The sequence below is a fragment of the Manis pentadactyla genome, chromosome 12, assembly GCF_030020395.1.
Source record: "Manis pentadactyla isolate mManPen7 chromosome 12, mManPen7.hap1, whole genome shotgun sequence".
Lineage (NCBI taxonomy): Eukaryota > Metazoa > Chordata > Mammalia > Pholidota > Manidae > Manis > Manis pentadactyla.
The window spans coordinates 20672150-20697313 of record NC_080030.1 but is presented as its reverse complement, the minus strand read 5'-3'; the positions used below and the strand labels follow the sequence as shown (position 1 = coordinate 20697313).

General features: G+C 42.9%; 1 protein-coding gene across 2 annotated transcripts in view; it reads right to left on the bottom strand.

Moving 5' to 3' along the window:
• NUP133 (nucleoporin 133) overlaps window positions 1-25164 on the bottom strand; it is a 58186-nt gene that overhangs the window by 21658 nt on the left and 11364 nt on the right. The window contains exons 7-15 of one of the 2 annotated variants that reach the window (XM_036904589.2): window positions 24563-24718; window positions 24183-24253; window positions 21019-21166; window positions 18300-18447; window positions 17204-17361; window positions 15738-15829; window positions 11035-11198; window positions 10037-10134; window positions 187-411 (exon numbers count right to left, since the gene is read on the bottom strand). In XM_036904589.2, coding sequence (XP_036760484.2) covers window positions 187-411; window positions 10037-10134; window positions 11035-11198; window positions 15738-15829; window positions 17204-17361; window positions 18300-18447; window positions 21019-21166; window positions 24183-24253; window positions 24563-24718 — 1260 coding nt within the window. The remainder of the gene's footprint in view (window positions 1-186; window positions 412-10036; window positions 10135-11034; window positions 11199-15737; window positions 15830-17203; window positions 17362-18299; window positions 18448-21018; window positions 21167-24182; window positions 24254-24562; window positions 24719-25164) is intronic. The other variant, XM_036904598.2, reaches the window with a different exon arrangement.

Here is a 25164-nt window from a genome sequence, read left to right as displayed (position 1 = left end):
TTCTGCAAGCTCTGATTTAAAAGTAGCACATGAGTGACACTTTTGAGTGATAACACCCAGAAAATACAGTCCAGTTTAAAATTTCTCTGGGCTCTTTTGTCCTCAATCTTTTCGCTGCTTGGGTGGGTGAGTAAATGTCACACTTCTTCAAAGCCACATTATGGAAAGAAAGAGGGCTCATCTTACCTCTCTAAAAAAGACATCTGCAGGGGTCAGGCTGGATGGGATGTCACAGTCCCTCTTGTTCAGAGCCATCAGTATTGCTGTGTTCACAAGGCCAGGAAGCCTTGAGTGGTGGCTCTTGAGAACAACAGCAGCCGACACCTTTTCCGCGTGCTCACAGAGCAGCAGTCGGGTCGCCATCGGCAGCCCCCTCACGGGGGACGTGCCCAGACGTTCAAACACACCGACCTTGGGAAGAGACATACACATATTCTTAGAACACATTTACAGTAACACACAAACTAATGTGTTCAGCCAGAGCCAGTGATACCTGTAAGTACAGACATTACTGTTCAAAGATCGGGGGCACTGTGGAGTCTCTGTCTCCTGTGGTTGTCCCTACCTATCTTATTTCTCAAATTATTGTTTATGGATATGAAAATGGTAAAACTGTTCTTGTCTATCTACACCAGTTAACTCCCCCAGATTCCAGACTTCGGGGAACCAGAAACCCAGCAGTCTCCGTCTTCCATGATGGAGCCCCAGAGCCCCACAGCTGCCCGGAGGGGCGGGAGGGTCTTTGTGGCACCATCTACCTCTGATTTTGCCTAATGTCCCTTTCTGACACATCACTGGATTCTAGGAGTTTCTGGAAGCTTTCTCATTCAATAAAGCATTAGAATTACCTGAACTAGGAGAAAGTCAAAAGACAAACATACACAATGACTACTCTTCTGCATTTTAACTATAACTCATTTTATTAACAAATTACTTGATTTTTTATATATGTTAAGGCTTATTTTAAATCTGGAAAAAGTACACAGTACAAAAAAAGAAAGCAAAGGGAGCCAAGATGGCGGCGTGAGTAATTCAGTGGAAATCTCCTCCCAAAAACATATATATTTATGAAAATATAATAAATACAACTATTCCCAAAAGGGACACCAGTGGACACAGTACAACAGCCAGGATACATCTATATCTGTGAGAACTCAACATCACACGAAGGGGGTAAGATACAAGCCGTGGCCTGGCAGGACCTGAGCGCTACCCCCACCCTATAACCCAGTGGGAAGAAAGGAATCAGAACAGGGAGGGAGTGAAAGCCCAGGACTGCTAAACAACCAGCTCTAGAAATCCACACCCAGAGCGCAGACACACGGTGCATGGGGTGCTGGATATTAGAGAAACGAGAAAGTAAAACCTGCGGGCAGGTCCCCGAACCAGCGCCACTGAGACAAAACAAAAGTGCTTTTTGCAAGTCTTAAAGAGAATGGGACCCCACAGCTGGACGAAGTTGTCCCGGCACACTTAGCCAGCAGCTGGGAATCCTGGGGAACTTTAGGCACCCTAACCCCCTGGGCGGCAGCGCTGCTCTGAAGCCCCTCACGGCACTAAGCAGCCTGCCAGTCATTCCCCCAACTGGCACAGAATCCGACACACCAGGCCAGTAGTGGGAGAGCGGCAGTGTGTACCGGGGACGGCGGCGCCAGAGGGGACCAGGAGTGGCCCGCGTGTGCCAGAGGCGCCAGAGGGGACCGGGAGCAGCTTGTGCAAGCCTGCCACGGCGGTGACCGAGTGGCCCAGGAGCGGCCCACATGCGCTGGCGACTGCGGCGCCAGAGGGGCATGGGAGAGGCCTGCGCGCATCTGCAGTGGTGCCAGAGGGAGCAGCCGTGCTCCCAGCAGCTGACCGGAATCACAGCCCGACGCACAGCTGCCTGGGCCAGACGAAAAGGCCGCTGCTGGCACACAGCTGCCCAGCAGGGGCACCACTATCACGGAGGAGCGCACCCAGCGTGCCTGCCACGCGCCACAGGGCTCCATGCTGCTCTGGTGGAGACCCGGCCCACAGCAGCTTAGGGGATTAACCCGGTGGCTGCTCCAGGAGTGCGGGTAACCGACACAGGCAGCGGACAAGGGCAAGGGGTCCAACAAGCAGGAAAGGACTTTTCTTCTCTCAGCTGACACATCCACAACCTGCCTACAGCCACCAGTATCACCATGAAAAGGCAGAAAAATTTAGTCCAGTCCAAAATAGTCCAGACAACCCCTGAGAGAGGATCTTCAGAGACAGACCTAAACAGTCTCCCTGAAAAAGAATTCAAAATAAAAATCATAAGCATGCTGATGGATCTGCACAGAAATACACAAGAGCTAAAGAAGCAAGTATGGAGGGAGACTACAGAAATAAAACAACCTCTGGAAGGACTTAAAAGTAGAGTGGACGGGATGCAAGAGGCCATTAATGGAATAGAAACCAGAGAACAGGAACACATAGAAGCTGATGCAGAGAGAGATAAAAGGATCTCCAGAAATGAAACAATATTAAGAGAACCGTATGACCAATCCAAAAGGAACAATATCCACATTACAGGGGTATCAGAAGAAGAAGAGAGAGAAAAAGGGATAGAAACTGTCTCTGAAGAAAAAATTGTTGAAAACTTCCCCAAATTGGGAGAGGAAATAGTTGCTCAAACCACGGAAGCACACAGAACTCCCAACAGAAGGGACACAAAGAGGACAACACCAAGACACATAATAATTAAAATGGCAAAGATCAAGGACAAGGACAGAGTATTAAAGGCAGCCAGAGAGAAAAAAAAGGTCACCTACAAAGGAAAACCCATCAGGGTACCATCAGACTTCTCAACAGAAACCTTACAGGACAGAAGAGAATGGAATGATATATTCAATGCAATGAAACAGAAGGGCCTTGAACCAAGGACACTATATCCAGCACGATTATCATTTAAATATGAAGGAGGGATTAAACAATTCCCAGACAAGCAAAAGTTGAGGGAATTTGCCTCCCACAAACCACCTCTACAGGGTATTTTAGAGGGACTGCTCTAGATGGGAGCACTCCTAAAAAGAGCACAGAACAAAACCAATATATGAAGAATGGAGGAGGAGGAATAAGAAGGGAGAGAAATAAAGAATCATCATCAGACAGTGTTTATAATAGCTCAATAAGCAAGTTAAGTTAGACAGTAAGGTAAATAAGCTAACCTTGAACCTTTGGTAACCATGAATCTGAAGCCTGCAATGGCAATAAGTACATATCTTTCAATAATCACCCTAAATGTAAATGAACTGAATGCACCAAGCAAAAGACACAGAGTAACAGAATGGATAAAAAAGCAAGACCCATCTATACGCTGCTTAGAAGAGACTCACCTCAAACCCAAAGATATGCACAGATTAAAAGTCAAGGGATGGAAAAAGATATTTCATGCAAACAACAGAGAGAAAAAAGCAGGTGTTGCAATACTAGTATCAGACAAAATAGACTTCAAAACAAAGAAAGTAACAAGAGATAAAGAAGGACATTACATAATGATAAAGGGCTCAGTCCAACAGAGGATATAACCATTATAAACATATATGCACCCAATACAGGAGTACCAATATATGTGAAACAAATACTAACAGAAGTAAAGGAGGAAATAGAATGCAATGCATTCATTTTGGGAGACTTTAACACACCACTCACTCCAAAGGACAGATCCACCAGACAGAAAATAAGTAAGGACACAGAGGCACTGAACAACACACTAAAACAGATGGACCTAATAGACATCTATAGAACTCTATATCCAAAAGCAACAGCATACACATTCTTCTCAAGTGCACATGGAACATTCTCCAGAATAGACCACATACTAGGCCACAAAAAGAGCCTCAGTAAATTCAAAAAGATTGAAATCCTACCAACCAACTTTTCAGACCACAAAGGTATAAAACTAGAAATAAATTGTACAAAGAAAGCAAAAAGGCTCACAAACACATGGAGGCTAAACAACATGCTCCTAAATAATCAATGGATCAACGACCAAATTAAAATGGAGATCCAGCAATATATGGAAACAAATGACAACAACAACACTAAGCCCCAACTTCTGTGGGACGCAGTAAAAGCAGTCTTAAGAGGAAAGTACATAGCAATCCAGGCATATTTACAGAAGGAAGAACAATCCCAAATGGATAGTCTAATGTCACAATTATCAAAATTGGAAAAAGAAGAACAAATGAGGCCTAAGGTCAGCAGATGGAGGGACATAATAAAGATCAGAGAAGAAATAAATAAAATTGAGAAGAATAAAACAATAGAAAAAAATCAATGAAACCAAGAGCTGGTTCTTTGAGAAAATAAGCAAAATAGATAAGCCTCTAGCCAGATTTATTAAGAGAAAAAGAGAGTCAACACACATCAACAGAATAAGAAATGAGAAAGGAAAAATCACAACCGACCCCACAGAAATACAAAGAATTATTAGAGAATACTATGAAAACCTATATGCTAACAAGCTAGAAAACCTAGGAGACATGGACAACTTCCTAGAAAAATACAACCTTCCAAGACTGACCCAGAAAGAAACAGAAAATCTAAACAGACCAATTACCAGCAACAAAATTGAAGTGGTAATCAAAAAACTACCCAAGAACAAAACCCCCGGGCCAGATGGATTTACCTCGGAATTTTATCAGACATACAGGGAAGACAGAATACCCATTCTCCTTAAAATTTTCCAAAAAATAGAAAAGGAGGGAATACTCCCAAACTCATTCTATGAAGCCAACATCACCCTAATACTAAAACCAGGCAAAGACCCCACCAAAAAAGAAAACTACAGACCAATATCCCAGATGAACATAGATGCAAAAATACTCAACAAAATATTAGCAAACCGAATTCAAAAATACGTCAAGAGGATCATACACCATGACCAAGTGGGATTCATCCCAGGGATGCAAGGATGGTACAACATTCGAAAATCCATCAACACCATCCACCACATCAACAAAAGGAAGGACAAAAACCACATGATCATCTCCATAGATGCTGAAAAAGCATTTGACAAAGTTCAACATCCATTCATGATAAAAACTCTCAACAAAATGGGCAGAGGGCAAGTACCTCAACATAATAAAGGCCATATATGATAAACACACAGCTAACATCATACTGAACAGCAAGAGGCTGAAAGCTTTTCCTCTGAGATCGGGAACAAGACAGGGATGCCCACTCTCCCCACTGTTATTCAACATAGTACTGGAGGTCCTAGCCACGGCAATTAGACAAAACAAAGAAATACAAGAAATCCAGATTGGTAAAGAAGTCAAACTGTCACTATTTGCAGATGACATGATATTGTACATAAAAAACCCTAAAGACTCCACTCCACAACTACTAGAACTAATATCTGAATTCAGCAAAGTTGCAGGATACAAAATTAACACACAGAAATCTGTAGCTTTCCTATACACTAACAATGAACTAATAAAAGGGAAATCAGGAAAACAATTCCATTCACAATAGCATCAAAAAGAATAAAATACCTAGGAATAAACCTAACCAAGGAAGTGAAAGACCTATACCCTGAAAACTACAAGACACTCTTAAGAGAAATTAAAGAGGACACTAACAAATGGAAACTCATCCCATGCTCCTGGCTAGGAAGAATTAATATCATCAAAATGGCCATCCTGCCCAAATTCAATGCAATCCCTATCAAATTACCAACAACATTCTTCAATGAACTGGAATAAATAGTTCAAAAATTCATATGGAAACAGCAAAGACCTTGAATAGCCAAAGCAATCCTGAGAAGGAAGAATAAAGTGGGGGGAATCTCGCTCCCCAACTTCAAGCTCTTCTACAAAGCCACAGTAATCAAGACAGTTTGGTACTGGCACAAGAACAGAGCCACAGACCAGTGGAACAGAAAAGAGACCCCAGATATTAACCAAACATATATGGTCAATTAATATATGATAAAGGAGCCATGGACATACAATGGGGAAATGACAGTCTCTTCAACAGATGGTGCTGGCAAAACTGGACAGTTACATGTAAGAGAATGAAACTGGATCACTGTCTAACCCCATACACAAAAGTAAATTCAAAATGGATCAAAGACCTGAATGTAAGTCATGAAACCATAAAACTCTTTGAAGAAAATATAGGCAAAAATCTCTTGACATAAACATGAGCGAGTTCTTCATGATCATATCTCCCTGGGCAAGGGAAACAAAAGAAAAATGAACAAGTGGGATTATATCAAACCGAAAAGCTTCTGTACAGCAAAGGACACCATCAATAGAACAAAAAGGTACCCTACAGTATGGGAGAATATATTCATAAATGACAGATCCGATAAAGGCTTGACATCCAAAATATACAAAGAGCTCACACACCTCAACAAACAAAAAGCAAATAATCCAATTAAAAAATGGGCAGAGGAGCTGAATAGACAGTTCTCCAAAGAAGAAATTCAGATGGCCAACAGACACATGAAAAGATGCTCCACATCGCTTGTCATCAGAGAAATGCAAATTAAAACCACAATGAGATATCACCTCACACCAGTAAGGATCGCCACCATCCAAAAGGCAAACAACAACAAATGTTGGCGAGGTTGTGGAGAAAGGGAAACCCTCTTTCACTGCTGGTGGGAATGTAAATTAGTTAAACCATTGTGGAAAGTAGAATGGAGGTTCCTCAAAATGCTTAAAATAGAAATACCATTTGACCCAGGAATTCCACTTCTAGGAATTTACCCTAAGAATGCAGCAACCCAGTTTGAAAAAGACAGATGCACCCCAATGTTTATCGCAGCACTACTTACAATAGCCAAGAAGTGGAAGCAACCTAAGTGCCCATCAGTAGATGAACGGAAAAAGAAGATGTGGTACATATACACAATGGAATATTATTCAGCCATAAGAAGAAAACAAATCTTACCATTTGCAACAACATGGATGGAGCTAGAGGGTACTATGCTAAGTGAAATAAGCCAGGCGGAGAAAGACAAGTACCAAGTGATTTCACTCATATGTGGAGTATAAGAGCAAAGAAAAACTGAAGGAACAAAACAGCAGCAGAATCACAGAACCCACAAATGGACTAACAGTCACCAAAGGGAAAGGGACTAGGGAGGATGGGTGGGAAGGGAGGAATAAGGGCTGGAAAAACAAAGGGGGCATTACAATTAGCATGTATAATGTAGGGGGGTGGTACGGGGCAGGCTCAACAACACAGAGAAGACAAGTAGTGATTTTACAGCATCTTACTACGCTGATGGACAGTGACTGTGAAGGGGTACCTGGCGGGGACTTGGTGAAAGGAGGAGCCTAGTAAACATAATGTTCTTCATGTAATTGTAGCTTAATGATACCAGAATAAAAAAATAAAAAAAAAGAAAGCAATCATCTAATTCCCCAGAGAATCCCTCCTGCCATGAGTAATGAACACACATTAGAAAATGTAATCGCTTTTTGCCTTTCGGTAAAAGCCGAGAGGCAAAAGCCCCCCGCCCTCTCTTCCCCCAGTGCCACTGCGGTTAAGTCTTCTCCATATCTGTATATGCTTTTATAGTACTTATGTGCTAGAAGATAACCTTTTTTAAAACACAAAGAAGTCATACTGCATGTATTGGCCTGCAACTTGTTTTGACAGCATCTTATTTTTTCACAACACATTTAGATGTTCCCCATTGTTCTTAATGACCACAGAATATTCCACTGAATCAGCCTGTCCTGACTCATTCAGCCTGTTCCTGTGGTTATTCTAAAGTAAGAGTTAGTCTTTCCTGATGGGACTTCACTTCCTGGTTCCTTTGCAAGTCTGTAGGGGTAGCTGTGATGTGAGGGCATCCTGACCGCCCGCCCGCAGGGGTAGCTGTGATGTGAGGACATCCTGACCGCCCGCCCACGCTTGCCTCGGTGCGGCAGCCCCACCAGTGAGGCAGCGACTACAGACTAACATTCCTCCGGCCACACAATGCGGAGGGCCGCACCACACCCGCCCCCTGCCTCTCCATACGCGTCATTCCCTCAGCCCCCTGCCTTGCTGCTTCCCCCCGTGTGCTGTGCCCGCGGTCAGAGACCACAGCTCGCTCTGGCTGCCCTCTCCTAATGACTCACCTGGTGACTTACTGGCCAACTGAATATGGCTCACGGCTCATGAGCAGTAGCCACCACACAGGCTGCCCTCGACCCCAGAGAGGAGAGGCAGAGACCCAGCTCTCTGCACCGACAGCACTTCCATCCCCTTCAGAACGAGGCCACCGCCTGCCGGCACTGAGTTTGGCTTCAGGAGGAGAGCCTTATATTCAGAATTATTTCCTTTACATACAAGTATCTAGTTACACATTTCTCCTGACCATGAATGTAAATTCCTCAGTGAAATAAGCTTTAAATATTAAAGGAAAATACACAGGTACAGCCAGAACGGGGCTTTCAGATCTGGCTAGAGAGGACCTCGCAACGGATGCTGCTCCCACCAGCTGCGTGACTCCACAAGGGTCCCGGAGGGCCCCTGACTCCTGGCCCTCGCCTCTGGTCAAGCAATCAGGGCCACAGCCCCGCCCGCCCAGGACTGTGACCCCTCTGCAGGGCGACTGCCACCCTTCCGTCAGGGGTAGGGGCAGGTGCTCAGCCCCGTCACCCGGGCTGGCCCTGTGACAGGCTTTAACCAGTGTCACTTAGGTGGGAGTGACAGGATGTGACATCCGAGGTGAGACCTTCATAAGCCTACAGCTTCTACGTCCGTGCCCTTGCAGTGCTGCCCTGGGACGCGTCAAAAGGAGGAGCAGAGACTAACTGGAGGAGAACCTCACTGCCCCAGAGGACAGCCGGCGCCGCCTGCCCACCGGGGAGAGGAGCCCGGGGACCTTCCAGCTCGGCCCTCCCTAAATGCAGATGACCCACAATATTGTTTTAATCCACCACATTTCAGGTGGTTTTTATCTATTGATAGTTAACTGATATACCTGATTGATTAAAGAATTACATAAGGAGAAAATGGTTTTTTCCCTCATTGATCTGAACCCACATAAAACACTAAAAAAAGAGAAGACCTAATAAATTATTGGAATTCTCTTGCCAAGAAAGTAGGAGTAGGTGGCAACTAAACCATGCATTAAAAAGGAAGCAGAATGTGGCATTAGGGACAATCAAGAGGTTCTGGAATCACCTAGAATTGAACTGCCCAATAAGGTAACCACTATCCATCAAAGTGGTGATATAAATTTAACTAGAATTCAATTTTAAAAACAATTTAGTTCCTTGATTGCACCAGCCACATTTTAAGTGCTCAGCAGTCACATGGGACTTAGCGGCTACTGTCCTAGAGAGCACAGATCTAGAACATTCCCATCACCACGCGCAGTTCTATTAGGCAGCACTGACTAAAATCTCTTCAACATGAAGGCATTTATGACTTTGGGGGAAAAAAATCAACAGAAACATGTTTAAATTCATCCACCTGGGTATATAATACGGCTTGGGGCCACTGCTGGAGACAAGGAGGCATGGAGGGGTGGTTTTGTGTAACAATTCTGTCTAGCAGCAAAAACATTTGCTAATTCTAGGTTGTATATAAATGGGGATATGTCTTTTAGAAAAAGAATACTTTAAATGAGGATTCCACTCTATTGGCATTTCAAAATTAAAAATCCTATATAAAAATTTGCCATCCCTTACTTTTCTTCACTATCTTCCTAATAATTCGAAATCATCTCATGAAAATCTAAGTTCTACATAAAAAGCACACAGGCAGTAAGAATGAGAAGCAGCATGTCACAGGACATTACAGAAGCTGAAACAAAGTTTCTGCAGAAGTATGCTACTATTTCTTCTTTTTGTCTTATTTTTAATGCAGCTTTTATACTTGGAATAACAGGCCTCCACGCAGCCCTGGAATTATTTACTTTTAAGTCAGCAAAGAAAATGGAAAATACTAGTCAGGTCTCTCTATTCCTTAACAAAACACCTCAGAATGAGAAGCGTTTGCCCTAGAGGGCTGCAGAGAAAGGCAGGGCAAAGGCAGGCGGCCCGGCCACCCCGCTCAGCATCACCGGCGTGCTTACTTGGTGAATGAAGTCCATGAGGAAAGAGTGGGCTTTCATCTTGTCTTCTAGCTGGTGAAGAATGATCAGTGATGTGTTGCTAAACCCAGGAGCTTCTGCTGAAACACAGTAACAAGACTTACATGCGTAATATACTAGCTTTACAATAATTACTGTTACTAAAATAAAAAGTTAAAAATCTATACAAAAGTCAAGTACCAACCTTTCAATGCAATTATTTGTTAACACTACTCAAGAGTTAAAAAAATCTGGAGGACAATTTGGGGGATTTGATACAATTCATACTGTATTTACCCAAAATACAAAATACATTATTAATTTAATCACTTACATCATTCTAAGCTTGACAGCTCAAAAAAACAGTTAAAAAAGTAGGAAACCACTTCCTAACTCTGTAATGAGGCTTAGCAAACCTGGAAGTAGAAAATCAGGAAGAGAAATGGACATTTGAGACAGTTTCTGGCCTTGGGAGCCCCACAGTATATGCCTGAAGTTGCAATGGAAGTGTAAGAGGGACAGTCACTGGGGCAGGTGGGGAAGCATCAGGCAGAAAGATCTGATATGCCCGCTCCTACACGTCAGAGAAAGCTCACTGCCACTCTCAGAGAAATGTATAATTTCTATTAGCCAAATACAGTGGTTATGCCAAAACTGTCATTCAACTTAGGGGCTAGTAAGTGCCAAGTGCCTACCTATGCCACCAATTTCCTTTTATAAATTAAATGCTGAGATTTTATTTAATTAGTAGGGCTAAGTAATATGCTTCAAACAGAAGTAGGATTTTCTCCAATGTTCCTTCAGTTTTCATTCTAATGAGTCCTGTTCTGTTCTGAGCCCTCTTCAAAATCTACTACAAGGCAAGTTACAAACCTTTTAAAAGATGAATATTATATTGCTTCAGAAACTGAAAAATATGCTTTGAGATGCCTTAATAAAGGAACCACAACATTATTCTCAAAACATATCATTCCACAATATTAAAATTAGAATGTTCTTACCCTCAGGGACAGACTCGGCCCATCGTGGATCAGAAGCTGGGTAGTCATCTATCAGGTCCACGCTGATTTGGGTAACTGCTCTGTCTAGTTCACAATCGGAATCCAAGCCAGAGCAAGAGGAAAACATTTCATCCACCATCATTTGAGCATGACCTAAATCTTTTCTGAAATAACATTGGAAGACAAAAGTATTAAAGGAGGCAAAACATTTTCAAAACTCACCATGAAAAAGTTAACCATGAAATTAAAGTCCTATATTTAAGCCCACAGTTACTTACTTTCAAAAACATTTACTTGAAAGGGAGATAACTAGCATGCATCAATTAATTCAACAGATACATGCTGAGTACTTACAATATGCTAGGCCCTGGAGACAGAATGACAAATAAGACACTAAACAGCAGTCCAGGACTTCACAAAGTAGACAGTGCCATGAGGAGTCAGACAATTAAACAAGCAGCTCCACGTGCAGTAAGGCAGGGAAAGAACAGTACTACAGAGCGTGGAGGGGGAAAACCCAAGCTACCCATGGGGCAGAGAAACTTCCTGGGGGAGAGGTGGCTAAGCAGAGGCCTGTCGGCTAAGGAGCAGGTGCAGGAGGCTGGGGTGAATGTACAGAGGGGCCTGTATCGCAGGAGAGAACTGAAGCCCTGGGTGGGGAGGATGGCATCCCGAGGGAAGAAGTGGGGGAGACAGCTCCTGGGGCAGGCCTCTTAGAACCACTGCCCATTAAAGGAAAAAGTACAGAAAGTCTCATAAACCATGTTATGGAGCTTGAGCTTAGCCCTAAGGACAGTGGAAAGGCACTGAGAAGGAAGCACCATGATCTGCTCTACTTCTCCAAAAGATCATCCTACCAGTGAGATGGAAATGGGGGGTCAGACAGGAGGGAGGAAGCTCCAGTTAAGAAGACACGGCAGAACCACAGTTGTCTCCACTAGCTGTGGCTGCAGAGGAGAATGGAGACAAGGAGACAGGCTTGAGAAAGAAAGCTACATGAGGGGAATGCTGGCATCTGGCTGGGGCCGATGCATATTTTGCTCTGAACACCTGAATGGATTATGGTAGGACTTGTCCCTGGAACAGGGGGTAGAAAAGAAAGAACAAGCTTCAGAGAAGACCAGCGTGGTTTGGGATGATGCTGAGACCACAGTGCGTGTGGAATACACGCCTGCTCTAGAACACTCTGCGTTTGAACACCACGGGCCGAGCATAGCAATCTGTGTCTTCAGCAAATGAAACCAAGGAAGGAGAAAACATCATACAGGGAGTAGAAGGAGAAGAACACAGCGGACGAGAGTAAACGTAGACCACTTTCAGGCGGTCCAGCTATAACAGAGACATGTGAAAGGAGTGGTCGCTCAAAGGGGGATACAAAGGCAGGACTGGCTATTCTGAAACGGCTCACGGCTCATGAGAAGTAGACAGCACAAGGAAGGTTAAAGGTACAGAAGAGGACAACTGAATGAGCAGGCCTCAATGAAAGCAGGAAATAACAGCTTTCCAGATAAATACAAAGAGATTAGCCTTCGGAAGAACCCCTCTTCCTACTCCAGAGGGAGGGAGAGAGGAAAGGCGGTTTGGACGCAGGTCTGTAGGAAGTCTGTCCGGGGAGTTCTCCTGTGTGAAGTAGGGGCAGAGTCAGCTGCTAAGTGTGGGCAACGAGGTGAGGAAATGGAAAGGCGGAGATCGGAGAGACCCTGAAAGGGTGTCCTGGTGCATCAGAAGACAGAGCTGCCTGGGGAAACACAGGAAAACTGCCCAGAAGTGGTAAAGGCCAGACTGAAGCAGGACACCTGGTTACGCTACAGGTTACGGGAATATGAGAAAGTTGGATATAACAAGATCAGTAATTATTTTAATCAACAGAGTAAGTTTCTTTCAACTCTCATGAACAAAAGATCTCATATTCATGTTAAGTAAAATGTAAACCAAATAACACAAAAACTAATTCCAAAGAAATTACACTATGAATGTAGTAATATTACCTGAGCAAAAAACTAAACAAATAACACTTAGAGTGCAATCTACCAATTTTGACCCCCAGGGAGCCTCTGGCACTATCTGAAGATAATTCTGGTTGTCATACCATGGGGAGAAGGATGCTACTAGAGTCAGGTGTGAAGAGGCCAGGGATGCTGCTGAACACTAACTGGTTCCTGGGACAGCCCCACGACAGAAAATAACAAAAAATTATCTGGTCTCAAATGTCAACAGAGGTGAGGCTAAGAAATCCTGCTTTAATGGTACCGTGACTTCGTTTGTGAAGAGTGATTCTCTAAGACCGTCAGCTGACAGCACCCCAGAAATGATTACTCGTAAACCACCCAGGACTTCACCACGTTACACAGGATGTCAACAGCTCAGCTGTGTCAGGGGCCCAGTGACCCTGTGCCTAAGGTCACTACACTCTCAGGACTTAAGGTCAGGATCCTTTTTATGCTTAATAATCTTCCCCTGTAAAACACTTAGAAATGACGACCCTGAGTTGAATAATGTCCTCCCCAAATCCACGTGCACCCTGAACCTTGTCGTGTGACCTTATTTGGAAATAAGGTTTTTGTAGACAGGATCAGTTATGATGAGGTCAGAGTGGATTAGAGCAGGCCCTAGATCTAATGACTGGTATCATTATTAGAAGGACAGGTGAAGACAGACATTCAGGGAAGAAGGCCAGTGACAATGGAAGAAACTGGAGTGACGTGTCTACAAGCTAAGGAAGGCCAATGATCACCAGCAACCACCAGGAGCTGGGAGAGAGGCAAGCAGAGGGTCTTCCTTTGTCTCAGACATGAATTCTGCCTATCATGTGTCCTGGCATCTTCCTTGAAAGGTCTAGTAAATTATTTGAATAAACACTCAGGACAACTGTGATCCAGCTCTTGCTGTGTCCCTGACTGGCTATGTGAGGCTTTGGACAGGTTGCTCATCACCTCTGCAACCGTTTCTTCCTTCATGGAGTGTCGGGTGGGGTGGCAGCTGGAGTGCGTGATGGATGTTAGCTGCATCAGATCCTTGTTCTGAGGAACTGGAGCTGACCACTGTGTCCCCCAGTCCCCAGCTCACGACCTGTGACCCCGAGTCGTGTCTTCAGAGGGAGTGCGGCCCTGCTGGCCGACGCAGCTGACTTTGGGCTTCTGGCCTCAAGTACTGTGACTAGTAAATTTCTATTGTGCTAAGCCACCCAGTTTGGGGTAATTTGTTAGAGTATCTGCAGGAAACTAATCAAATGACTGTGGCGAAGTGCTCTATTACCACTTAAATTTTGAGATGTCATAAATCTGACAGAATTATTAATTAGAGGATAAACTTGTGCAAGATAAAACCATAGCAATTTAATCCAAATCTTGGCAATAAGACTGAACACCATGCCAAACGAACGAGATTAAAGGAATACTATTAAAAGCAGAACCAAAAAGCTTGTCTCACAGTGCCCTCTTCTGGACAGGACACTAAGCTCAGAAGGTCATTCTGATGGGACGGAACTTTAAACCTGTAACACACCGTACAGTCTATTACCCCTTCCATGAGAGTGAGCCACTATGCATCAGACACCACTCTATGCACGCGATTGTAGGTCATGCAGTGAGAACTGGGGAAACAGAAGTAGTCAACTCTAGTTCCTCCAAACAAGGATCTAGATACAACTAATGATCCGTCACGCACTCCAGCTGCCACCCCACCCAACACTGCACAAAGGAAGAAACAGGGTTGCAGAGGTGATGAGCAAAAAAAAAAACACAGCCAATTAGGGACACAGCAAGAGCTGGATCACAACTGTCCTGTTTATTCAAATAAGAATTTACTACACCTTTTAAGGAAGACACCAGGACACATGACAGGCAGGATTCATGTCTAGGACAAACTGAAGTGACTGGATTCACCTTAAAACCAAGAATATTAGGTCAGCAAGTGTGATAGACCAAATCATTCCACCTCCCCCCACCGCACACTCCCTGGGAGCACCTGCCCCCTGGGTGCTTCCCTCCGAGGCTTGCTCAGGCCAGCGTGGGGTCAGCAGGTGGGGCCTGGCAGAGACAGGGAGAGTGCCTGTGCCCCGAGGCACACTCTCCTTCCGCTCATGGGGCCCCGAGACGGGTGAGCCGGGCCAGGACAGCCTGCTCAGGCATGAGGGGCCATGTGGGGCCGGCAGAGCTGAGCGGCCAGCACCCCCAGGATGTGCGCAGGCCTGGCCAGGGCCACTGACAGTGAGTGAGCCCCGACGGGCCAGCAACACGGCCACTTGAGCCTGACCCCACACGCCTGGACTGTGGAATCATGAACTACTTTAAATAAGCCACTAAATTCTGTGGTGATTTTCTACGGAGCAAAACCCAGTAAATAGGCCAAGTCCAAATTTTTTACAACACTGATAAAACTTTGTATTTATTTATGCATTCAGATTAATATCATACTTAAAAGACACCTGTGGCCTGTCCTTGTGGTCCCCATTTTTACCGGTACATCGCTTCCCACTAAGTGTGCCGGGTGAGCCGCACTGTGCCCCCGGCCTCACTGGAGCCCCCCCTCCAGAGGCCGCCAGGCCCCAGCAACAGCCCGCCAAGCGCTCAGCTCAGAGACAGGTTTCTCCCTTGGAGGTGTCACTCTGCCAACTGGCTCCCCACCGGTCAACAAATAAGTAGCATATCAATAAAATGTGTCCTCAGAATAAGATAAACCATGACTTTAAAATCTTATTATACCTGCAGTATTGCAGAAAAGCAGCTTTTAGCAATTTGGTTTTATCTTCCTGGGCTATGGTTTCATTCTTTGTAGAGGTCTCAAGAACCATATTCTGTAAAATAACAAGCCGTAATTTAGAGATGAGTATCTCTAAACAGACTATTCTTAACTATCAGACTAGAAACTGGGCCTGTGGCAGCAACACCACGACACACGAGCTATGCCAGCGGGCCATATACTTAAGGTACTTAAAAATGATAAGAATCCCCAAAGGATCAAGGTGTTATAGAAAAGGTGTGTGTAATTCAGGGATTATATTGTGAGTAAAATTACTTGGGATTTCATCATAACCAATGCCACCTTCTACAGATGCACTCTCACACAGCTCATTTTACTAAGCATGATGGTTGATTTCTAGTTTAAACAAGGACTTAGAAAATTTTTAAAAACATGATAGCTTCAGCACACACAGCAGTATTACAAAATCCACAATTACAAAATAATGAAAGTTAGAAAATTGTGACTTTCTCTTGAAACTGTACTAATCATTTTAATTTTTGAATTACAGAAATGGTCTATATATTTCACACACTATTCAAATGGAGATTGCCCTGAAAAGCATTAATTATTAATTATTATCAGTCTCCTGTAAAAGAATAAAAATCCCATGGATCAGGGTATTTGGGTTTCAAGACGACAGGAAACAACACTGATGGTTTGTACCTTGCTCTCCCTCTCAAAAATCATTCCAGAGTCACAATACAAAAAGAAACAAAACCACCCAAATGCCTGTGATTCTAACTATAACACACAAGGATGGAAACCAGAAGAAGGGGCAGCCAAGGACAGAGCAGAGCAGAGATAGGCAGAGCCCTCGTGTGTGTGCGGGGACAGGTCTGGGTGTGAGGACAGTGACAGCGCTGTTTCAACATGACAGTGGAGGCAGAGTTTCTAGAGATCTGATCCTGGAGAAACTATACGGAAAGGCATTTATAGAGCTGCTGCGGGGTGTGAAGATAAGCCAGATAGCAAAGAAAAGGAGCAAACATAAAATTAGTCCACACGCACTCCAAGAGTCACACAAGCTATATAATATAGGAAATACAGTCAGTACATTACTTGACTCAGTGAGCCATAAACAACAACAACATTGTCATTTTAATGGAAAAAAATTTGTATTGGAATGAGCAAGGCAGAGGAAAGAGTGTAAGTTACCTCAATGCCTCATCTTCTACAAGAGGAAATCAATATGTCTGAAACTGGTGAATTAGGAGACAGCAATATATGCATATTACTGAAGATATGAGGAAAACATCACGAGAAACAGCTGAAAGACTTAAAAAGTAGTTGCTCCTAGAAAGGCCAAAGGGGATGAGGATGATAACAGAACTAATGCTTTCATCACAACTCTTTTAAAACTGACTTTTTAAAACATTTGTGGGAAATACTCTGCTACAAATTTAAAAATCTTATGGAACCATATTACCTCATTGCTTGGTCCAGCAACTGAAGATGCTAGGGAATCTTCAAGATCTTCCGCTAACATGGACACATTTTCCCTTGAAGTAATGGACACCAATCCACTGTTTCTAGAAAAAAGGATAGGAATGCCACCACAGGAACCAGCTCCTAAAATACTATCTCCTAAAAGAAAAATACACAAATGTAAAAAGCAAATGCTTTCTAACAAAAAACCATTCTCTAAAATCTACTATTGTAAGAAGAAAACCATTTTCATATACTAAGAACTTTCATTTCCATTAAAAATATCACTACTTTAAACTTAGCTTTTTAACCCCAGATCAACTGTCTAGAACCTGTCACTATTTGAAACCGCAGACTCTATGTCCTTTAGCTTTAGGATGATAAAAACTAGTCTTGCAAGAGAACAGTGAGTATGCTAGCCAAAAAAGAAAATTATTCATTCTGCACAACTCAGAGTAACAGCTTTTTCAATCTGACAGAGTCCTCTTGCCCAATTCGACCTTTACTTCCTTAGTGAGCCGACGCAAGGGCAAAGTCCAGGCCCTCAGCGGCCTGACACCCACCCGCCCACAGGCAAGCGTCTGGTGCTGGGACGGGGATAGCTTCACCCTGCTGCCCCCAGGACTTTGGCCTCTGCCCAATCCCTTCAGAAGGATATCCTGATTAGACTATCTGCTTGGCTTTTTATCACTCCTGGCCGGCTCCCCAGACCCCATGCCCCCATCCCAAGGCCCTTGCATGAGTCCAGCACTAGATTCTTCTTACTCAGGGGCCTGGACAAACTTATCTGAAGAACATTCAAGCAAGTCATTCTTACTAACTAGGAATTAGTAATTACTTCTCCAAGTATCAGTTCTTTCCTCCTTGGCCTCTTCTGGGGAAAATGTTACTATTTTTTCCCATAAATACAGTAATTTGGGATTTACTACCCTTTGTTTTTTCAGTAGGGTTGTGACTTCAGCTACTGCAGGTATGGAAATGAATGTCTCAGGAATGCTTGGAGGGATTATGCTTGAAGCAATATTTATGAAAAGAACAAAATGGCTCAGAATGACTCACGAGCTCACTAGTCATGCTTTCTGAAACTGTTACTGTACCTTGTGCATTAAAGACGATTTTCTCCTGAGGAAGAGAAAACTTCCCAGTCCCTGTGGAGCACACACAGACAGCACTCTCAGTATACAGATACGCAGTCTGGTTTGAAAAGTTTGGGACCATCAACCGACACATAATCAAGTCTTCAGACTAAAAATCAAATTAAAATTTATATTTAATGAGAATTAAAACAAACATGCTTATTTGTATGATTATATAATTCACATTTTTGTACAATGATATCTTATAAAAATGATAATATAATTCAGACTGTTCTTGTGAGAACCTAACCACTACCCATGAGATGATTTACAACATATGACAGAATAAGTTTATAAACATCAATTAGAGAAATCATTTGTTTAGTTGCAAATAATTAGCATATTTCCAAAACATCTCCATGGTGTAAGATTTTAACTAGAAGCCTATAAAAAATGTGAGAAAGAAAAGGATTAACTCATTTTATTATTTATTTTGGAATTAGCAAATACTTTATAAATGATACCTGATAAACATTTTGGATTTTACTTCACTGTCAAGATATCAAGCACAAGAAAATTGAGGTAATTTGTTCATATATAAAATCAGAAGCAGAAGGAAAACAATTCCATTCACAATTGCATCAACAAGAATAAAATACCTGGGAATAAACCTAACCAAGGAAGTGAAAGACCTATACCCTGAAAACTATAAGACACTCATGAGAGAAGTTAAAGAAGATGCCAATAAATGGAAATACGTCCCATGCTCATGGATAGGAAGAATTAATATTGTCACACTGTCCATCTTGCCTCAAGCAACCTACAGAGTCAATGCAATACCTATCAAAATACTAACAGCATTCTTCAATGAACTAGAACAAATAGTTCTAAAATTCAAATGGAACCACAAAAGACCCTGAATAGCCAAAGCAATCCTGAGAAGGAAGAATAAAGCAGGGGGGATTATACTCCCCAACTTCAAGCTCTACTACAAAGCCACAGTAATCAACACAATTTGGTACTGGCACAAGAACAGACCCATAGACCAGTGGAACAGACTAGAGAGCCCAGATATAAACCCAAGCATATATGGTCAATTAATATACAACAAAGGAGCCATGGATACACAATGGGGAAATGACAGCCTCTTCAACAGCTGGTGTTGGAAAAACCAGACAGCTACATGCAAGAGAATGAAAACTGGATTATTGTCTAACCCCATACACAAAAGTAAACTCGAAATGGATCAAAGACCTGAATGCAAGTCATGAAACCATAAAACTCTTACAAGAAAACATAGGCGAAAATCTCTTGAATATAAATATGAGCAACTTTTTCCTGAACACATCTCCTCGGACAAGGGAAACAAAAGCAAAAATGAACATGTGGGACTACATCAAACTAAAAAGCTTCTGTACAGCAAAAGGACACCATCAGTAAAACAAAAAGGCATCCTATAGTATGGGAGAATATATTTGTACACGAGATATCTGATAAGGAGTTAACACCCAAAATATATAAAAAACTCACACACCTCAACACCCAAAAGGCAAATAACCCAATTAAAAAATGGGCAGATGATCTGAAAAGAAACTTCTCCAAAGAAGAAATTCAGATGGCCAACAGACACATGAAAAGATGCTCCACATCGCTAATCATCAGAGAGATGCAAATTAAAACCACAATGATATATCACCTCACACCAGTTAGGATCACCACCATCCAAAAGACTAGGAACAACAAATCTGGTGAGGATGCAGAGAAAGGGGAACCCTCCTGCACTGCTGGTGGGAATGTACATTATTTAGTTCAAACACTGTGAAAACAATATGGAGGTTCCTCTATAAACTAAAACAGAAGTACCATTTGACCCAGGAATTCCACTCCTAGGAATTTACCCAAAGCAAACAAGATCCCAGATTCAAAAAGAAATATGCACCCCTATGTTTACCACAGCATTATTTACAATTGCCAAGATATGTAAGCCAACATCTACTAAGTGTCCATCAGTAGATGAATGTATAAAGAAGACGTGGTACATATACACAATGAAATGTTATTCATCAATAAAAAGAAAACAAATCCTACCATTTGCAACAACATGGATGGAGCTAGAGGGTATTATGCTCAGTGAAATAAGCCAGGCAGAGAAACACAAGCACCAAATGATTTCACTCATCTGCGGAGTATAAGAACAAAGCAAAAACTGAAGAAACAAAACAGTAGCACAATCACAGAGCCCAAGAAGAGACTAGCGGTTACCAAAGAGAAAGGGGATGCGAAGGTACGGTGAGGAGGGCAGCAGAAGGGGATTAAAGGGCATTACCATTAGCACACATAATGTGGGGGTGGTACGGGGAAGGCAGTACAGCACAGAGAAGACAAGTAGTGACTCTATAGCATTTCACTATGCTGATGGACAGTGACTGCAATGGGGTATGAGGGGGACTTGATATAATATGGGTAAATGTAGTAACCACAATGTTGCTCATGTGAAACCTTCATAAGATTGCAGAAATAGATACAAGACCTAACTAAATGATAAAATTAGCAAATGCTAAAATGACATACTATTTGTTATTAAAGAAATAATTTCACACACAAAACATTATAAATGGCATCCCATGATTTTTTTATTCTCAAATTGTTTTCTTTATATCCATTTGCATTGTCTGATAAATTTTAACACTTAACCAGTTACGTTACTGTCACTTTGTGATTTAACTTCCAGAAATCTTACCTGAAAAGGTGGATTATACTGAGTGACTTCTACAGTTACTGCATCTGACATTTGATAGCCATTATCTTCTAATGTTATCAGAGAGTAATAGACGAGACACGGACTATCTGCCAGGTGCCACGCCGCTGCCAGAATCAGGAGTCCATCGCTAATCAATGGAAAAGAAAGATCTATAGCCTCTTTGGAAAACAGCCTGGAAGGTTTGTATACAGTTAAACATACACTTACCATATACGACCTAGCAATCTCACTCCTAGATATTTACCCAAGAGACATAAAAACACGTTCACAAAAAAACCTGTATGCAAATGTTTACAGTGGCTTCACTGCTGAGCACCAGAAACTGAAAACAGCCCAATACCCTTCAGCTGCTGGACAAACAGACTCTGGTATGGCTATTTAATGGACGACTACTCAGCAGCAAAAGGGCACACTAATGAATGACTATCAAATACGTCATGCTAAGTGAAAGAACCTGGACTCAAAAGACACATATGATTTATACTATATGATCCCACGTCTGTAAAGGCATTCTGTAAAGGTAAAACTATAGGGACAGAAAATACATCAGTGATTGCCAGGGCCTGGAAACAGAAGGAAGGGCTTATTACATACAGGCAGAAGAGAACTTTTGGGACTGTTCTGCATCTTGACTGTGGTTAAGGCTAAATGCACTAATCTGTCAAAAAGAGTAAATGCTACTACATGTAAAATATAGCCCAATAAACCCAACTTGATAAAAAAAAATCAACAAATCATCAAATGCAGGGATTGGCAAGGTACAGGCATCAGGCCAAAGCGTGCCGGGCACATGTTTGTAAATGAAGCCTTGCCGGAGTGCAGCCCCACCTGCTCCTTCTGCACCGTCTGTGGACAGACCACTCGGCCCCCAGAGCTGTTCTGGGCCCTGCACAGAGAAGGCTGCCAACCCAGTTATAACGGGTTCTTCAAACCTTTCTTTTGTCCAAAGAAAAACGTTTTTAATTTTAATCATTGGTTATAGGAAACTTCAAGCTGCTGTATTTGTGAAAACCTTTTTTTCCATCTTAATGCTAATTTGTTCTTAAGTCTGTCCAAGTTGTTACCCCCAACAGAGAATTAAATGGTCTGTAATCTCAACCCTTCCAAAAGATTTAGTAACATGTATTAGCAACTTTCATTCAAGACTCAGAAATATTTAACAGGGCAGAAAGCACCCTCTACTGACAACTAAAAATGAGAAACCAGCTAGTGATTTAATGACATGCACTCAAATCAAGCAATTCTAACACGGCTCTCATTTTCCTTCTCCACTGTTCTCTTCCCCTGGCTTCCAACCCTCATCGTGTCCCCCTGGACTCCTGAAAGGAATTCACAGATATCGGCCCAAACTGTAATACACTGGCAGTGACCTAAAGAGCTAACAGATGGCAGACGATAACGTTACACATGGAAGGAACGGAGTGAGGTCTCAGAGGACACAGTCTTGAGTGTCCTCTCCCTATCAAGTAGGGAAGTGTAATTGGTTACACCTACGGTAAGACTCTAAAGTTACTGTAGAGATTGCATCAACGCAATAGGCGGTGCCCACTGAGTCTCGAAGACATAACCAATGGGGTTCTTTATGGAGTGGTGCTAGGATCAGTTTTACATGACATCTTTATTTAAAAAATCTTCATGTTTGAAAAAACAAAGCTATTTGAGGTAGTAAAGATGATAGGAAAAAAAAATCACAATTTTGCATATCAGTAAAAAATTTGACAAATTTTTATGGCACATACAAGGTAATTCATTTAAGATTTTAAAAATTGCAAACTGTACATCTTAAATGAAGCTTTCTGAGCTTTGTATCAGTAATAATCTAGTAAAAGAACTTATAAGCCTGTTCAATGAAAATACAAGCCCAGGTTGCAGCTGGGCCAAAATGGGCGCTCTGTCAGGGAGCATCAGTGAGCACCAGGAAGACAAACGCGGCCCTTAAATAAGAGAAACCCGTCCGCACGTGGGACACTCTTTACAGAGCACTAGGAACAGAGGATATAAGACATAACCAGTTAATGTGGAGTGAGGGTGGGAAGGAAGGTCAAGACGGAGAATGCAGGCCGTGCCTCACAAACCCCCTAAGCTCCCTGCCCGCAGGACACAGCAAGGGTGGAGTCCTGAGCCTGCACCCATGGAGGCCCCCAGCATGCTGCCCTCTGCCCCTCGCAGCCCACATCACCACTCGGGGAACTACACGTGGGGAAAGGTCTGTATCCGATGTCCACGGAGGGCTGTGTCCCAGCAGAAGTTCTAAATTTCTTAAACTCTGGTAAAGATAAATGAAAACACATAAACTGTCTATTTAAACTGCTTATGGAAATCAAACATGTACTAATATTTTTTACCTCTTTGATAGTTTCCATAAGGTTTTCAGAAACTATAAAAAAGAATCCTACAGATAATCTCAATAGCCTGAGAGGAAAAATCACATACAACTGCAATGTCCGTCCAGGAAGGAGGCAGCCTGTCCTGCCTGAGCCCTCGAGGCCCAGGAGGATGGCCCTGGACTTCTGAGAGGCTGTGCTCTGGAGGACTGCAGCTCACATACTGGCCCTCACTAGGAATCTCCTCACAGAAGCTATAATACAAATGACTGAGTTCCACATGACCTTGGTATTAAAGCTAAATAACAACGTGGGATAAATTAGCTTTATCAGACTAACCTGGGACCCTAAGCACTGCTAACAGCATTGTTGCTAAGAGGAAATTCACGGAGTCCAAACCGTGGCTGAGCTGTGACGTGTACTGCCAAGAGAAAACCTCACCCCTAAAAATAGGTTTACTGACGTTCCTTCAGCAACAGGAAAGGCTGGAGAAAGGTGCCTGGCGTCTCCGCCGAGAGGGAAATACTGACAGGACGGAGCGCCCACAGTGGTGGAGGCACCTCTTAGCAGTAAGAGAAGCTCCAACCGTGGGAGCAGAAAAGATGAGCCCCCAACCAGGCAGACAGCTACTGCGAGAACATACAGCTGAAGGATGAGAACCGCCTCCATTTCTCAGTCAACCGGCATCTCCAGGTAAGAGCACAACCCAGTCAGTAAGACCAGCCGCAGAGCGCACAGCAAGGCTGCTCATCGTTTCAGGAGGAACATCAGTTTATTTTTCTGTTTGTATTCCCTACGACAAATCGCTCACTTACTTACCAGTTCTGCTTCAGATCCAAGTACCGAATGTTGACCCCTTCTTTAATAGCTTCATAGTCACTCTCAGATCCCTGTACAAAAATATCAGTGACATAAGCTCCTTGAGCACAGGAATCATTTTTCCCCCTGTGTTCCCAGAACTACCAAAGTGCCTCATTCACAGCAGCTCCTTTACTGAATGGATACTGTGCCCGTTTAGCAATTAAGTAAATCAGTGAGTTCTAATATTTCTAGAAACTGAATACCCCATTTGCACTTATCTGATAATTAAAACTGTATGTGTGGTGCACTGAAGGTGTTCTCCTAAATAAAACTAAGGGTACTAGCATTCTCCAATAACACTAAGTATGAATCACAGAATGAATATTACTGTTCCTTACCCAAATGGCATCAGCAATGTTTTCCTTCAGGACTCTGTTTATATCCCAGCTATGTGCTTGTTTTTCTGAACAGTCATCTAATTCCCACTTACTGATGCTTGAACTTGTCAGACTATAAAAGCTTGATCTCTCTCCATCCCAAAGGACACTGGAAAGCTGTGTGGAGGAGAAAAAAGTCCAGATTATTAAATCACTGAGATTGAGGTATAGATTATTAAGTTCTAATGTTAACGACTATTTTTATGAAATTTCAAATTTTGCATAGTTCATGCCTATCTGATTAGCAACCGAGCAGAATCCAGCAGGATTCAGAGGAGAGAGCCTGAAAATGGCCAGGGAAACAAGGCTGAATTTCCAGACACAAAGGCAGCGGGGAGCCCACAGGGAGGGCGGCCGGGAGGGGGAGAAGTCACAGGGTCTGCAGAGAACACGAGCAGTCCTGTGAAATTGGAATATAGATTATTAACTAGAAAAGAAGCAAAAATAAGGCTCAAATGAAAGACTAGGGAGATACAGCAGAGGGTCCTGACTATGAGTGTGCAAGGGAAATATATTATCAACGGCTTTCGAACACAAGAGCCATGTTATAGGAAAATGAATCT